General features: G+C 36.6%; 1 protein-coding gene across 1 annotated transcript in view; it reads right to left on the minus strand.

Moving 5' to 3' along the window:
- Positions 1–16,250, minus strand: part of LOC140227970 (uncharacterized) — a 37,345-nt gene extending 21,095 nt beyond the window's left edge. Inside the window, exons 1-2 of the mRNA XM_072308352.1 lie at positions 16,229–16,250; positions 12,076–12,291 (exon numbers count right to left, since the gene is read on the minus strand). Coding sequence (XP_072164453.1) covers positions 12,076–12,291; positions 16,229–16,250 — 238 coding nt within the window. The remainder of the gene's footprint in view (positions 1–12,075; positions 12,292–16,228) is intronic.
- Between the last annotated feature and the right edge of the window lie 1,541 nt (positions 16,251–17,791).

Genomic DNA, 17,791 nt, shown 5'->3' on the forward strand with positions numbered 1-17,791 from the left:
GTCATCATTTATTTGAGCCTATAATCTAGAACACTTGTCTCTGGGAGAAAACATATTGATGTAGAGCATTTGGAAGCCTGCAACTCTCAGCAAAGTGGTATTACGAGTTGACGCATTACCTAAACACATCGGGGCTTGATTAAATTTCGTCACCGTTACTGCCGTTTTTTTGGTCATCCTTCCTGGTTCTGGATGTAGTACGGTGCAGGACCTTGCGGTATAAGGCACCGGGTGAGAGAGGGCACATTTGGGAGCGTTGGTATTCAAAGTGAAGAAGACTTTGCTCAATCTTTGCTTTGAAAACCTCCTTAATATACTGTTAACGACTTCAGCTGGAAGTTAATTCCAAACCAGGATCGGTTTCACAAAGAAGAGGGAAACTCGGTCGGTATACTGATGTGTTACAGTGCCTTAGTGTGTAACATTTCGTTTGATTTGTAACGTAATTTTCGACATTTTTTTTTGTTACGTTACATTCTTTATATGTCTTTGCTGTAATATTTCGCTTTGGTCTTACTTTAGTGAAAACAACTCCAGAATGTAGGGCTGGGACCAACCCCTCCACCGCTTTGAAGAATGATTTTAATCTCCGGACCTGGCATCCCAAGGTAAGAGTTGGCAAGTTCAGTTTCTCCCTCATGCACGTGGTACAGTCTGGATCGCGGATAATGTAGTAACTGCATATGAACCGTACAGCTCTTCGTTGTGGGGTTTTCCCCTGTTTGTCAACTCTTTGATGTACTTGAGCCATATACTATTCCAAAACATTTTTTCTCTTTGATATAACGTCATGATATAGCACGTTGAGAAGTAAACAAGTCTCAGTTAAGCGATATAACGAGTTGATGTACTAGTAATAAAGAATATTGTTGGCTGATTCGATTCCGTCACCGCTGCTGCCTGTTTTCGTCACCCGTCATTTACAACTATCTGATGCGTTTTAGCCCTCTAATCCAAGCCCACATGTCTTGCATAAAATGTCTTCATAAAGCGCAATAAGAAGCACACAGCTCTTAGTAAAGTGATATGACGAGTTGATTTATTACTTGAGCAAAATGTGGGCTGATTCGATTCCGTCACCACTGTTGCCTGTTTTCGTCATCCTTTATCTACAAATGACTGATGCATTTGAGCCCTCTAATCTAAAGGACACATCTCTTGGATATCACACCTTGACAAAGCACATTGAAAAGCATGCATATCTCAGTAAAGTGATACGACGAATTGATTTATTGCTTAAGCAACATGTTGGCTGATTCGATTTCGTGAGTTGCTGCCTGTTTTTGTCACTATTTATTTACAACTGTCTGATGCATTTAAGCCCTCTAATCTAAAGCATACGTCTCTTGGATAAAACGTATTGATTTAGCAAACTAAGAACCATGCAACTCCCAAAAAAGTGGCGTGACGAGTTGATATATCACGTAACCACATTTTGATCTGATTTGATTTCGTCATAGCTGGTGAATTTTTCGTCAACCTTTACGTACAACTCTCTGATGCATTTTAGTTGTCTAATCCAAAGCTCATGCCACTTGAAAAAATACTGATAAGGTACATTGTGATATACGACTGTAAAACTTGTATAACAATTTGATGTATTAGCTAATCATATCCTGGACTAAATCGATTTCGTCACCGTTGTCGCCTTTTTCGTCACCCTTCGTGTAAAACGGCATCATGTATTTAAGACCTCGAATGCAAAGAGCATGTCTCTGGGAGAAAATGCCTTGATGTAACACATTGAGAAGCATGGAACACTAACTAATTTGATATAACAATTTGAAGCATCATTTAGACACATTGTTTGCTTCCGTCACCCTTTATTTACAACCTCATCATGTATTTTCGACCCCTCTAATATAAACACATGTCTCTTTTATAAATTTCTTGATATAGCACATTGAGAAGCATGCAGCCCTCAAATCCAAAGTACACGCTTCTTGGATAAAAACGCCTTGATAAAGCACAATGCGAACCATTCGGCTCTCTGTAGAAAGGTATAAAGAGTGGAGTAGTACTTGAATAAATTTTAGTCCAAATCGATTTCGTCACCGTTGCTGTCTGTTTTCGTCACTCTTTATTTACATCTCCCTGATACAAGTGAGCCCTTTAATCTAAAGCACAATATGCCCCTTGGAGAAAACGTCTTGCTGTAGCACAATGAGAACCATGCAACTCTCAGAAAAGTGGTATGACGAGTTGATATATTGCCTAACCACATTTAGGATTAGTAAAATTTCCTCACAGTTGCTACATTTATCTTCATCCTTTATGTACAACTTTCTTATGTATTTGAGTCCCCATAGCAAAAGCTCATTGGGATACATGCAACTCTGAACAAAATGAACAATTCGACGTATTAGCTAATCATATCGTGGACTGAATCGATTTAGACACCGTTGCTGCCTTATTTCACCACCCTTCATGTACAATTAGTTTCATGTATTTGAGCCCTAGAATGCAAAGCACACGTCACAGGGGGGAACTTCTTGATGCACTATAAAGCACACTGAGAAGCATGCAACTCCGATCATAGTAGTCAAACGATTTCATGTATTATTCAAGCGTTTTGTTGCCTGAATCGATTTCGTCAGCGTTCTCCTTTCTTCTTTTATTCGCCCTTTATTTACATCTCATCATGTATATTAGCCCTCTAATCTAAATCACATGTGTCCTGGAAAAAAAGAAACTTTTGATATAGTACATTGAGAGGCATGTAACCCTTAGCAAAGTGGTATGATGTTGCTTTACCATAGCACATTGTAAGTTGATTCGATTTTGTCACCGTTGCTGCCTTTTTCGTCACCCTTTCTGTACATTGGTCTGATGCATTTCAGCCCTCTAATTCAAAGCTCATGCCACTTGGAGAGAAATTATTGATATAGCATATTGAGAAGCATGCAACTCTAATCAAAGCGGCAGAATGATTTCATGTCTTCGCTACGCATATTTTTGGCTGAATCGATTTTATCACCCTGCTGCCTTATTTCGTCATCCTGTATTTACAACGTCATCAAGTATTTGAGCCTCTAATCCAAAGGGCACGTCTCTTGGATAAGATGTCTTGATTTGGCTCGTTGAGAAGCATGCAACTCTCAGCAATGTTGAATAACGAGTTGATGGATTAATTAAGAATATTGTGGCTGAATCGATTTCGATACCGTTGCCGCCTTCTTTCGTCACCCCTTATTTACAACTGTCTGAGGTATTTGACCCCTGCAATCCAAAGCAAGTGTGTCTTGGACAAAACGTCTTGATAAAGCACATTCAGAAGCTTGCTACTCTAAGCAAAGTGGAAAATAAGTTGAGGCATTAGATAAGCACATTGCGGGCTGATTTAATTTCGTCACCGTTGCTGCCTTTTTCTGTCATCCTTGGTTTACATCTGCATGTCTGATGCATTTGAGTTATGAGAGTGGGAAGGGGCTGATCTATGATTTGGGCCGTATTTCAAAGGGGATTATCAGCACATACACGAGTGCTTTATTTTTGACCTTTTTAGTTTGTGTATGTTTGTCATTATACTTGATTTTGTGTGTCAATGCGTGTGTGTGCACGTGTGTAGGCATGAATACGTGTGCGTGTTTTCGTTCAATTTTTAATGCATAATATTCAACCTTTTATTATTGGTGTCACATCAACGTATTTTGTAACTAAAGGAAGAATATTTCGTTTTTGGAATAACGAACCTGATTTTATTATCAGATTAACGATCCTTGAAATGATGCATCCCAGAAAGGACACGAAGGAACATAATCATTTCTGAAATCTTGTCAGAAAATACGAGTATAATTTATTTCTGACAGGTCGAATCATGTGAATGTTATTTTAACAACCACGCCTTACCTCTAAACGAGATCTTCCAGGCGAAAATCGTACAAGACTCTTAAGCAGGGCCATACGTGTCACTTCTAGCGATTTGGACATGGACACAAATCTTGCGTGTTGTGCCTCAGTTGCGTAATACGTCTTGTGCGTGTGTGTGTGTTTGTGTGTGTGTGTGTGTGTGCGTGCGTGTTTGTATGTGTATTTTACCACAGTTGTTAGCTTGTTGATGATACTCAATTTAGGAATACATAATATGCATTCAGAATGGCCACAAAGATGTCCTCATATGCATTGTAATAAAATGTGATTCAGATTGAATCGGTTTATCATTACTTGTTGCCAGCACCACGTAGATGGCATCTCGTAATTTTATGATTGCAAAGGATGCACCATAGTTCACCTGTGCCTTTGGCTTTGCAGGAACCTTTTTGTGTCGCAGCTCCTCTTTGTTTTCCCCTTGGACGCCCATGTACCGCGGACGTGTTCTTCCGTGACAGTATGATCACGCGTGAACACGACAGAAAATGCCTGTTTAAAGTCTACGGTGCTCCGATATAGAGATTGATGTCTTGACGGCAGCTTTATTGATGTTAAGCAAATATCTTACAACGTTTGATACAAAAATATATGGTAACTCAAGGTTAGAAATGATAAAGGGGAGTAACGATATCAGATTCATTTCCGAAACGTACAATTAAAGTATATATCAAGTAAACTTTACTCCAATAATTGAAGGTTTGCATTCGGCAGTAATCTGGGCGTAGTTTCCACGTGCAAAACCCTCATAGATTTACAACTGAAGTCAGTTGCACTGATTACCATCATTCTTTTCTATTTGAAGTAAGGTAAAATGTAATACACCTTAAAAAGAACGGAGAAGAGTGAAAAAATACTGTAGTAAGCTGAAAGAGACAGGCAAACTGTATTTTTATTGAAAGATTATCTGTAGTATACCTAGGAGAGTAGACTAGCATTTCTTCGGGCTCTGCGACGTGTTTTGATTGACATCCGATGCTCAGCCAATAAAACTTCGAGAGTTGACGACTGACAACTGTCATGCCACGCCCGGTTCCATGCCTCTATTCGGAGGTTTCTTACTAGACGTATTTTTAATCAACTTGACTTCCACATCGTCGCGCCCTCTATTGACTGCCAATCACTGATTTAGGCTAAAAATACGTCACCCGCTAGACTACATCAGGGCCTGTACGTAGTGTGTTATTCACTTACAAATCATTCAAGCAATATTCACAACTCTTTCATGTCTGTACAACATCGGTACCAGTATAGTTTGTTTAATATTGCCAGTGTGAAAACTTGCGGCAAATTATTTGTACAGATCTGCTCAATACAATGTAACTCTGCAGATTGTTCAAACTACCTGCTACATGCATTTGCTTTTGTCTTTTTACTGAGCTTCACGAGAAGAATTATTTTTTTTTTAAATGTTCACTGTACGTCACAGTCAAGACTTCTGTTCCTGTTCACGTTCCTACTCACACGACCGCTGAATCACTTGATTATGCTGCTAAAAAGTAGATTAAACTGTAGACTGCTTGTGCACCTCTTACTTTTGGTAACGTACGATATTTTTTGTCATGTGTGTGATACATTGCCAGGAAGATCGATGGATACCTTGAAACTAAACTACAATGTAGTTCTTTCAACACCTACTTGACATAAATATGTGGAGATGTATATGGGTGAGAATTTTGAACGATGTGCAATTGCCAATTTTCGCACCTTATGACATTCGTTCCCTAAGAACACGCCAGGATGATCTAAGAAACCAGATTCTTTCATGTTATCTCAAAGCCTGGTAAATTTCCTTTCAGGAAATGTATGGTTTGGTTGATTTTTGACTGATATTTTCATTTGACAATGACTTTAACCGTGAAAATACGGTAAAAACGCTATTTTCACAATAATTTTTGTTTTTCAAACTTGATGTGTCTTTTCATATGGTACGTGGCATCTAATATCTGACCATGTTCTGGAGCTGACATATCATGGGTATGTACCACAAAATACATATAAAATTACAGAGAACAATATCAAAGCCCTAAACGGGGAACGTCCGTGATGCTTTTATTTCTATCGCTGCTGCAAATTATACTTTGTTGTCCCAACTGTAATGTATATACGAAAATTTGCTGTTCCACCTCATGAACACATCCTGCAAAAACTGTACGTCTGTTGGCTGTACATGGGACGTAACATTCTTTTATGCAAAATTATACTCAGTTTACGTCACGGACGTGCTTCCGCTATTTACTAATAAAGATCGTAGCCCATTAAACGTTATTGGCGATATTGTTCTGATTCCAAATCGACTAAGATCTAGCAACACGATAATATGTTTGTTTTGAGTTTCTGACCATCCCTTGTCAAACGGGAACCGAAATTACATTTTTAGACAAACCTCCGAGAAAAAAAAAAAAACGTCCGTAATTATTAAAACGCTATCGAGTAGGACACCATCTTGCTTTGATGGCGAAGGTACATTTTACTTTTGGCTTTAGCCTTTAGCCGAGGAGCTGCATGTCAAGTTTCGAACGGACTGAGGCTCGTCCGCAGTTGTTGGACCATGCAATTAACCAAAAACCAAGCAAACAATTAATATTTTCTCTGAAAATTCACCTCCTAATCCCCCTCTGAGCAATTTATATGTTGTAAGGATGTCAAATTTCTTATAATTTGCAATGACAATACTTTTTAAAATCTTTGAAAGAGTCAGGAAGGCTATGTATTCTCTGCCGATTAGTTACCCGTCCTGGAACATGACCCTATAGAGAGTAGTATAACAAACGTCCATGACAATTCCAGTGAACGTCCATGACGTATAATATGCAATCCGACTGATAGGGATAACTTTTTTCCAAAAGTTTCCTGTATTCTTTAAGGCTCCAATAGCGACAAATAAAGTTTTACAAAGTAAACAACTAGTTTAGAGCAGTAGTTTCAGAATTTTTAAGGTGGTATGTGATCATGATGAACAAACAATTGAAAATTTACTCACAATTTTACGCTTGTTTTCCCTCTAATTAAACAAAAACAGGTTAACACTGAAAACCAATAGGAAAATGGAATTTTACGTAATCTGTAATTTCTGTGCATTTATATTTCTTTCTAATGATGTTTTGGAGACAATTTGCAGTGTTACAGGTTCTGAAAGTTTCGCTCACGGACGTTCGGTCCGAGAAAGGAAATTTCTGATAATTACAAAATATATCACTGTAATATTACCAAATCGCAGAGTCGCTCATACCCAAAAGTGAATAACGTTCAGCACTCAATTTACCTGTAATAACAAAACGAAAACGTTTTGGTCACAGATGTTCGTTGGTAGAATAAGTCCATGGATTACATAGTAAGAGAAAGAGGAACAGTGCCACTTTGTAGTAACAGATGCTCCAAGTGTTTCTCTTTTGAGTATGGTATAGCTGCCATCTCAAACAGAATACATCCATTTTTTTGTCTCATTCTCATTTTCTCTCATTCCCTAAGTACCCTGAACATGCTGCGAGCAAACAGAAAAACAAAAAACAAAACAAAACAAAACAAAACAAATCCGAAAAGTGCTACGCAGTCACATTCAGAGTATAGTGAAACAAAAAGGATGAAAATAAATGACGGAAGAAGTCCGTAATGAGCATGTGTTGAAGAAGAAACGGAAAAGTTTCAAAAGGACGTGGAAGCAGTTGAATGAAAATGAAAAGAAACACAGAAGGGATCGAGCTCCAAGACGCAGAGAAAAAGAATTGCCAGTGCACTCCCGTTATATGGAATTCCTCTGGAGAAGTTTTTTGTTTGTTTGTTTATTTTTTTATTCCTCGAAATGTCGTCACAAGCGAACAAAAATAAATGCAGTATAATACAATTTTTGTCTGATGAAAACACGCAAATCCTCCGCTTATCATGACATGGTGTTTTTTTATACTCATCAATGAAAACCAATGTTACTTTGTAATTCTGTCCCAGATGGTTTTTTTTTTTTCATTTTACATTTAAGAGACAGAGAGATCGTCAAGTTGTTTGTGCTTTTGTGCTTATTTTGAAAACACATGTTAAAAAAAGTAATGATTTAGAATAGGTTTAAGGTTGCACTTATGTATACGTTCGCTCTTCTAAAGATTCGTTACTCCGAATGTCCAAAGGTTTATTATTCCGAAAATGAAAAAAAAAAAATGTTCGTACTTAATTCAGGAGGTTTCTTATTAAAAATGTTCTTATTACGAAAGTTTGTTAATCCGAAAATTAAATATTAAGATACACTTCTTTTTTTTTTAGGTCCGTTCTTCAAAAAGTGGAATGGGCCTGATATTCGTTTATAGGTGAAAACGATTATCATGAGGTTTTGAAATCTGTCTTGTTATGACGAAACTGACTGATATAATAACACAAATTCTCCTCGGTAACAGTGTGTACCACAAGGAGCGAACGCAGAGGGATTTCTTCCTAACGTATTCGTTTGCCCTCCCCAGCTAAACTTCGTATTTCTATAACGGAGCATATTTGTTTTGTGTTTCTATGTCAATTCTTTGTCATATTTAGCTGTGACCTTGTTCGTTATAAGCAAATTTTGCATTGTAGACTACAAATTTAGGAACCGAATCTTTACTTCGTGATAACGAAGTTTTGATAAATATATTCGTTCCCAAGGATGGACTATACATCACTGCGATTAAGACACTTACACGTTTGTACGTTAATTTACGAGAGATGGAAAATTATTTTCTTTGATTCCTCAGCATGAGAAGATAAACAAGCTTTTATAATTGAGAATTGGTAATATATCTATTCAGGATTTTGCAGAGGAATTTGTTCTCGACATGAAATCGCTGTTTGTTGTGAATAGAATGTGTTTCCAACTCAAGAGAGATGAATTGTTCATTTTTTTTTCCGAACGTCCGTGAGCTATATGCGAACCTCCGGAATGAAAACTATGCTACAGTTGGGTTATAGAGACTGCCTAGATCAGATACATCTTAAAATGGTATGTTATTATTTGGGAGTAAGGATTAAAGTACATGTAATGGGATAGTGAAATGAGGTCAAAATATTGAGTTTCTGTAAAATGGGCGTAAAGTGGAGAAAGTGTTTAGCGGAAGAGCAATATTTCAACAGAAATGACAAATTTGGTTAAATGATCAGTTGTCTACCATTACGTACAGGTTGAGAGTACAAGCTTAACATTCTGCCAACACATACACATGTCCCTTACGATATTTCGTTACGATTTTGAACTGAATCAGATCGTTACACTATGTTAAATGGTATTCAAATGTATGTGCAGTACTATTCCTCACGGACGTTCACTGCTCTGGACATGGCAAACTTCCGCGGTTGATAAAAACTTGTTCCTCTGGGAAAATCCTAGTATAATTGGGTTATACTCTTTCAGGTAAGATAAATGATTTGGACAATTTCCTACTTTTTAAATTTTGCGTTGTTTTGGCTCAATTGTACATCTGACATCTCTACATTTTGACCCATATACATTTATAAAGGAAAAACAACTTGTCGATTGTGCTCCTTTCTCTGTTGTTATTAACGAGAAAAAAAGAATATTTTACTAATTAATGAGAATGATATGTGCAATAATGTATCTAAAGTTCTTTGCCTAGTTAGGTAGGCCTATAGTAATAGAGAGAATAGGCACAGTGCCCTCCCATGGGTAGTGAAGTCCTTGCGATTAGCCGTCTCCTTTTGTTATATACGACGATCAAAATGTTGTTGTAATCGAGCAAATAAAAAAAAAAAAAGAGTGGATAATGTTGTAAGCGGAATTTCGATATTATGTAACTGTGGTTCACTTTAACGGGAGTGAACGGTATAACTAGTGGTTATAATATATTTGAGTGGATGCTTGCGCTTTGAATTGAGAGAGAGTGATCTGAATGAGTGGACAAAAGCAAACCAAATAAACATATTATGATTTACAAGAACAAGAAAAGACATATAATCGAAGAAAGAGAGGGAGAGGGAGAGAGGCCCAGCAAGAGGCAGTAGACTTTTAGTGCTGATGTCTAATGACAGACACAAGTATACAGCTAGACGCTCACAACTGACCATGTCGAGTAGTACGCTGCCTGGGGTCGCTCATAACACACGAACAAAGGCATCGTGGACACACGTCAATTTCCACATGTGGGACAGTGCTATATTTTCGCGATTTCGTGCTGAGAAAAAAAGGAATGACATCCCTATGATTTCAGCTGGCTGCTGACCCATCTACAAATCATCACATTACACCTTAGGTATCACCTTAAAGCTGAATAATTTCTCTTTTACATGGTATAACTTTCGTTGGCACCCTAAGATGAAAAAGAAGACTTTTAGGAAAATTTTAGAAGAATATCTGTACCCATTATTTCCGTAATATAGGCAATTAATTAGCCACGAAGTTGATAATCTTTCATGTCGTTCTTGGAAAAATTAACAAGATCGCATCCAAGTTTTAACCTTTACCTATCAGATAAATGAAAAAATCAGGTGAAAACGTAATTCAGTGTCCAAGAGCATTTGAAAACAACTCTGCGATCGCGCTCTCCCATGACCTGCGGGGTCAACTCGAGGTCACGCGTGCGGGGACAGATTCTAGACGGTTTTGGGGTGTTTTTTTTTTTCGGGATTGCCGACTGTGCGCGCTGACCGATAGAGCCCACACACAGAAATAAATAGATTAGTCTGACTTCAATGCCATGTTATATTTGTTTTGTTTTAATTGTCGACAATGACGTAGGCAATCCACAATTGTGTTTCATAATAATAACAAAATTGAATTTCTGACAATCTAAACCACGTAGGAAGAACTTGTCACTGATCATATTGTCTTGAATACAGACTACGACTTCGTTTTGCATACAGCCTGATTGGCATGTCGATAAGCTAATCATAATAGGAGTTGGCAAATTAGGTGGAGCCTGGCGTTACGAGTTCCCCCTGAAATGAGGGGGAGATGGCAGGTTTGACTGGACTGTATTCAGGAGGGATGATCTTGTGTAATACAGTGTACATACAGACACCACGTCCGTACGTACCCGGGTACACTGCATACTAATATAGTCCAGGAAGTGGACTATTGTATTTCTTATATGAGTATTGCAAAATTCGAAATTAGTCCTACGAAATTTGGTTGACATTGGTGCAATTACCGACATGACATGTACACGTATGTTCTGTTCATCATAATAAGAATATGAAGCACTGAACTGTTAACTAGTTCTCGACATATCAATTGTTACTTTCTACACTTTAGTTGTTTATTGTTTTTGAATAGTTCAGAATTTGATATATTCGTATAGGAATATCCGAATTTCTCTGAAAAGAAAAAAAATAGGATATTTACATCAATCCCGAAAGGTACAAAATGTTATTATGGGGCCAACTAACCATATTATTTACATAACCAAAGATGAATGAACACCTTACCAAGATGGAGCATTGATGGAGACAGATCATTTTCAGTCGTTGTGACTACAGTTTTAATTAAATATAGTTAGAGTATAGTTTATCTTAAATAATGAACAAAAATCGTAAAGAAAGAATCCATTGAGTTAAGGATTCAAATTGTGATTTTTTTTTTCATTTGTAAATATGTCAGTGTTTTAACGGTATTACAGTTTGATAATATGAGGAATCACATGTATTACTAGCAATATTCGACGGATATTTCTTACGAGAGTGGGATACATCAAATTTGAATCGACGCAAGTTAGCTGAAGTGAATTCGGGGCGTCAGAGAAATACATAGAATTCAACGGAATTCTTTAATTGCAAGAAATTGTGCTTCAAAAATCGATGTCCATTATATATTACGCAAGTTGGGGATTTGGCCTTTTTGGGAATGGATTGCTTTGTCTGGACAAAAGCAAAATGCAAGAATGATAAAGAACTGCAGTATGCTTCAATTTATAGTGTCCTGGCACAAAGACGCAAACACTCTGCAAAGATCATAATAGAAATGAAGGTGTTTCTTCTTGTCTGTTTAATTGTACTCGTGAACTGCTTGGAAAATGGTTAGTTAAACAAATTCTTTAATTCCATAAATCTGCATTATAGAGCTAGCTTGCTCTGAGGACCGATCCGAAGGAGGACTGCCATTTTTTTTTTCACTGCAAACTAATGACAAAAAAAAAACCCAAACTTGAATGAAACAAAACAAATGAAGCACAACATGTCGGTCGTAGCAAAGTCTGGGTCATACATGTAGGTCAATAATGTTTATAATCATGTACTCACCTTCACCACATCGTAACTGAATAAACCCGTTTATTGTCACAATGCCGGGCAATGTCTGATTCAAGTATTCCTCCACGGCTGGAAAGCCGAGTCTTTCGCAAAGCGAATCAGCAGCTTTATTATCAAATCCCTCAGGGCACACATATGTGTTTGTTTCAAAGACCACAAACCCGTCATACGGCGAACGTCCATGAACCAGTTTCACGGATGAATTTTCTTGATGAGGAAGAAACCAATTAGCTATTATGGCAAATAATATAGTTTTACATATATGTGATGTATGTATCACTTCCCTATGTTCATGTGTGATTTGACGAATAGGCTTTTTAATAGTGAAAACAATTTTCCACCTCAATCCCTTCACCCTTTAACAGGTTTTTAACTGCCACATTAGCTTTAGACTTGGCACACTTAGTTACAACACTCTACAATGCATTTATAAAGGCGTCAAACCATTGATTGATTTGTAGTTTTATACACAGTTCACTTTATAAATCAAGAGAAGGAAAGTGAATAAAAGCCGGCTTCTTTGGAATAAGCATGGGTGACATTTAGAGTGTTTTAAGGGCTCTTCATACTTTAATACCTCAAGCTTATGCTCTGTTCTCAAAGGCACGTTATTGGAATAACTCCAGCATCAGGCCGCGGGACTTTTATCTTATTTGTTTGCTTATTTTTTTAAGGTTTGTGCATTGTATTGCATTAGAGAATCAACTGCAAACCAAATTGCCACTGATTGACAACTTACCCTACATCGTCGTAAATAAGCACTGAATTGTTCAATGTTTAAGTAGTGGCCATGATAAGAAGGATTAGAACCAACACTCGGTGGTCTAGGTGGTCTAGTGGAGATGACACCTCTCCAGAGATCAGGAGGTCATAGGTTCAAATCCTGCTCGAGTTTATACGCCAATTTTTTTTTCTTTAATCATTGCTACTACTAAAACACTGATCAATTCAGTGCTTATTTACGTTGTTGTAGGGCAATTTTCAATCAGCTGCAATGAAAACATTTCGAGGAAAATAATTTGATTCGATTTATTGATTTATTGGTTTCTGTATTAATATTGTACATGAGCATACATGTACATGTATATTAATATACATACCTTGATGGAGCCATACATATACATAAATATCAGTTGTTAACAACATATTTTTTTTCTTCATTGCCTTTAGGTGAATTTCATGAATTTGACTGGAAACCAAATGTTTCTGACAGCATGACAGATTTTCTGCCTGGGGATTACCAAAAAAAGCCTGCAGAATGATATTATGTGTGCGTGTGTATGTGTGTTGTGTGTGTGTGTGCATTTGTGACCGTGCATCATAAAACCAACAAAATGTTGCAAGCACTGATTTTGTGTGAGGACTGAATGGGTCAACCTAGCTTATTTTGACATTCTTGAGTTTTTCATATTTTCTGAAAGAGCAAGACTTCTTCTTCATTATGCTAAAGCTTGATATATACATATATATATATAAACGACTAGGAAATTATGTTTTGACCAGTTTTTTGTTTTTTTGTTTTGTTTTGTTTTTTTTTTTTTTTTTGGTAGAATAGTGTAGTTAGGTGTCTCTTATAGAGTCCTTTTTTCTTTTCTTAAAAACCCTGTAAGTGCTCTTCGCTTTCAACTCTAATAACCTGAGAAAAGATTATACTGCTGCATTAAAGTTGGCATTAATCCTAGGCAGAATGTGTCAATAAATCATGATTGATTTCAGCTTAATCTGATAATCACTTCATTGCTGTCGCTCCGGTGGTTTATATCCTAGTTTTTTTCTCGATTTCATCACACAACTAGCACGACTTGGTAGAGATTAAGCGCTTGAATAGACCCTGTACTTCAGAGCCTCTTTTCTCAGTTCACACTTTTCCCAAGTGTGTGTTTTCTTTCCAATATTTAGATAAGTTAGGAGAGTCTATTTGAGTTGAGTTTTACATCACTTCAAAGATTAGAGTCTGCTCTTTTAGGATCTGCTCTACACTATAAAAAAAAAAACAGATCTGGCAACTTTTTGCTAGTTTTGAGATACATGGTCACGTTTTGCATGAACAGGTGAACTTAAGTTTCGCTTAACTTTCACTTTCACTTCAAAATGGAAAAAAAAACTGTCCATATATGTTTTTTCTCAACATTCAAATGGTAAGACTTGTCAACGGTTAGCAGTTTAGTGGATCTTGCAAAATTTCATATTCAAAGGCTGTTGATCGCTTTTCTACTGTTAGTGCAAATTTTGAATATTACTTTTTTCTTTGTGTTAATAACATTTATACAATAAAATCGACCAGGAATGTAATGACAATTTAGGAGACTGTGAGAAATAGAAATAACATAAGTTTATATTAATGTGACCATTAATTTTTATAATGTCACTATGAAGCATTAATGACCTGCCTCACATTTTCCAGTCATGTCGTGTTCATCTTTATGCGGATGATACAGTCATTTACTACTCCAACAAAGATGTTAAAGTCTTGGAGTCCATGTTAAACAAAGAAATGCAAGTTTTGGATCAGTGGATGTCACAGAACAAGCTATTGATCAACTATTCAAAGACCGTCAGTATGCTTTTTGGTACGAGATTTACGCTCTCAAGGTATAATTCGCTAGATGTAAAAATAACAAATACCCAGATTCGAAATGTTGAAACGGTAAAATAACTTGGAATTCATATCGACGCTGAGTTGAAATGGAATATTCATGTTGATAAAAATGTGCCAGAAAATCAGTAGACTGATTGGTTTTCTTGGAAGATTAAGACATGTTGTAAATGAATCAAATTTGAATTTGATATATAAATCCGTGGTTCTTCCACATTTTGATTACGCAAACGTTATCTAGTATTCCGCTCCACAAGGTTCTCTGTCAGCCCTTCAAAAGCTACAGAATAGAGCGGGTCGTATGATTTTGAGAGTAAATCCATATTCTTTTGTTTCTACTCAACATATTCATGATATTTTGGGCTGGGAATCTCTAGAATACCGATATAAAAAGAATATGAGTATGATGATTTATAAGATATTGCAGAATTTACTCCCTAATTACATGTCTGATAATATTTCTAGAAGATTTCTTAATTATTCACTTCGTTCAAATCAGAATTTGAATCTTCCAAAGCCAAATTCTAATATCTGTAAAAGGACTTTTTTTCTACAGGGGAATATCAATGTATAATCAATTGCCCAATGAAATTCGTAACGTATCAACTTTAAGATCCTTTTAAATGTTATTATCCGATTATCTAGATAGAGCATTATGGTAAAAAAAAAAGGACTCAATGAAGTACCAAATGTAACAACCATTTTTTTTTTTTTGGGGGGGGGGGGAGGGGGTATATGAGTCTTGCCTTTTCTTTTGTAAGTTTGTTCTCCTTCTCTTTTTCTTTTCCTTGCACGGCTTTTCTCTACCTATCTCTGACTATTATTGACTCTTACTGTATCAATTCGGTACATGATTTTCATTATTTTTCTTATGTTTTGTATATACATTGTATTATTTTTGTATTGTATTGTAAATTCGGGACCCTGTGGAAGAACAGACATATTGTGAAAATATGACTGAACAGGTAATCCCCCGTTTCCTCTGTTCGTATATGTAATGTATATGCAACTTGTAATATGTGAATTTTTATATGAAGACGGGAATAAAAACAAACAAACAAACAAGCATCGTGAAACCTTCTGAATGTTCCACGAACTTTTAACGAAGATGAAAGCCCACCTGTTAATACACTTACCTTCCAAATTTCGCCTTTGTTTTCAAAAACAGCAATTCTACAGGATAAATTTTCCGCCGAAATTCCATGACAAACATAACGTAAAGATGTCATCAATGCAGTACTCTTCATTCAAGACAACGTAACTGTGTATCGGGTAAGTCTATAATGATATAACGTTACTGACTTTACCTTCATCTTTTTTTTTAAACGTTACCTATCTGTTTTTTTTTTTCATGTCTTTATATCAAAAACAAGGCATAGTTTAAGAATCTCAAAGCTTCATAAGGTAAAAGACAAATTTGGATTTTACGATTTTATTATCATAATTGTCCTTTGAAAATTTTGTTGTCAAATCTTCATGCATACTTTCACGCAAGAAAGAAAGGTGGTAAGGCCTATCCATAGTAATACTGAAGGCATAACTACTTACCCTCGTAGCACTTCACGCTCATATTGAACTTCACTGGGTCGACATATATATGTTATCCGTAGCTCCACTTGATGGGCCAGAGATAATGGGAGGGATTCGGCCTGGTTTATGATCACACTCAGAAACGATTTGTTCACTACTTCGTCCAGAACTTCAAATCCAATCACTGTGTGGTTGACAAACATAATTTCAGAATGTATTCGATGTCTACGAGGTGCCTGGAAAACCCAGCTATCGCCTTTAACGAGGCAATCTACATCACACAGTATCTCTTGCTGTAGTGGCGTCCCCGAACAGTTAAGAAAGAAGTCTGGAAGGAATTTGAGACGCGAAGAAGTGTTTTTCTAAATAAGCGAGTAATTTTTGAATGAATAAGAAAAAAAGGATAGCAAGGGATATTTGATAATATTCGATCCTTGGAAATGTCGCTACCCTGTCAACATGACAGAAAAAAAAAATCACAATTTTCTCACACTATTTTTTTTTTCTGAATACTTTGCAGTAAAGTCATTGTCTAATAATGGAGCATAAGGACTCTAAATATCTCAGAAGCACGTTATCTAAAAAGATTGATTTGTCTGCGTCCAGGTAACACGTAGACGACCAAAATTTCAGTCAACAGTAATGGCTTATGTTATACGAAAATGTGTAGAAAAGAAAAGTTGGGAACAGAAAGGACAATAGGCATAACAAATGTGCTCAAATTATTTGATAAGTTGTTTTTCCTCCGTTTTCAATCTTTACGGTATGAGATAGTTTTTAAAACATGCCGTAAGGAGACTCATGAAATAGAGGTAGCTTTTATATTTGACATTCTTATGAATGAAATGATTCTACCGAGTTTGGGTTTATTGTGATTGAATCCCATCTAATGGCTATCATAATGCCCAATGTATTTTTTACAACGCTCAAGGGAATCGAACACTTGCAAAGACCCATAGCATCAAAAGTGTTTGATTCTTTTTTTTTTTAAATTTCTTAATAGTTGAATTGTTTAGAGCGGAGGTGGCCTGGTAATAACTCCAAACATGAAATTTTGTGTTTGTTTCTTTTTTTGCTCTAAACTTTGTAAATAAAATCACACTTTTTTATCTCTGAAACTTCTCATTTCTGTATAAGAAGAAATACTACATGTCAATATAATGGTGTTGTAAAGAAAAGAAAAGAAAGAAAAATACGTACAAGTCTTGTGAGCTTCTTCGGTAGAAAGTGTAAGGAGCGAATTGTGAAGAACGACACCTACAAACCACCACGCTAAAAAAGTTATCGGTCTCTCCATCGCGAAAAACCAAATTAATCGAACACTGATATGCAGAATATCACTGGCAAGGCCTGCACACAAATTCTATTCAAGTGGGGGCATCTGCAGAAGAAAAAAAAAAATGAAGTATTTGGTGCAGTGTACAGAAATGAACAAGTTAACCACTGGTGACTCTGTCCGTGTTAATGTGGGTCTACAAGAGAGTTATATGCCCTGGTCACTCACTGTAGGGATCAACGAGTCAGTCGATCTTAAAGTCAGTCTGAACGTGTGCCCAAATAGAATTACAATGTGATATCTCG

Source organism: Diadema setosum, chromosome 4, assembly GCF_964275005.1.
Source record: "Diadema setosum chromosome 4, eeDiaSeto1, whole genome shotgun sequence".
Classification (NCBI taxonomy): Eukaryota; Metazoa; Echinodermata; class Echinoidea; order Diadematoida; family Diadematidae; genus Diadema; species Diadema setosum.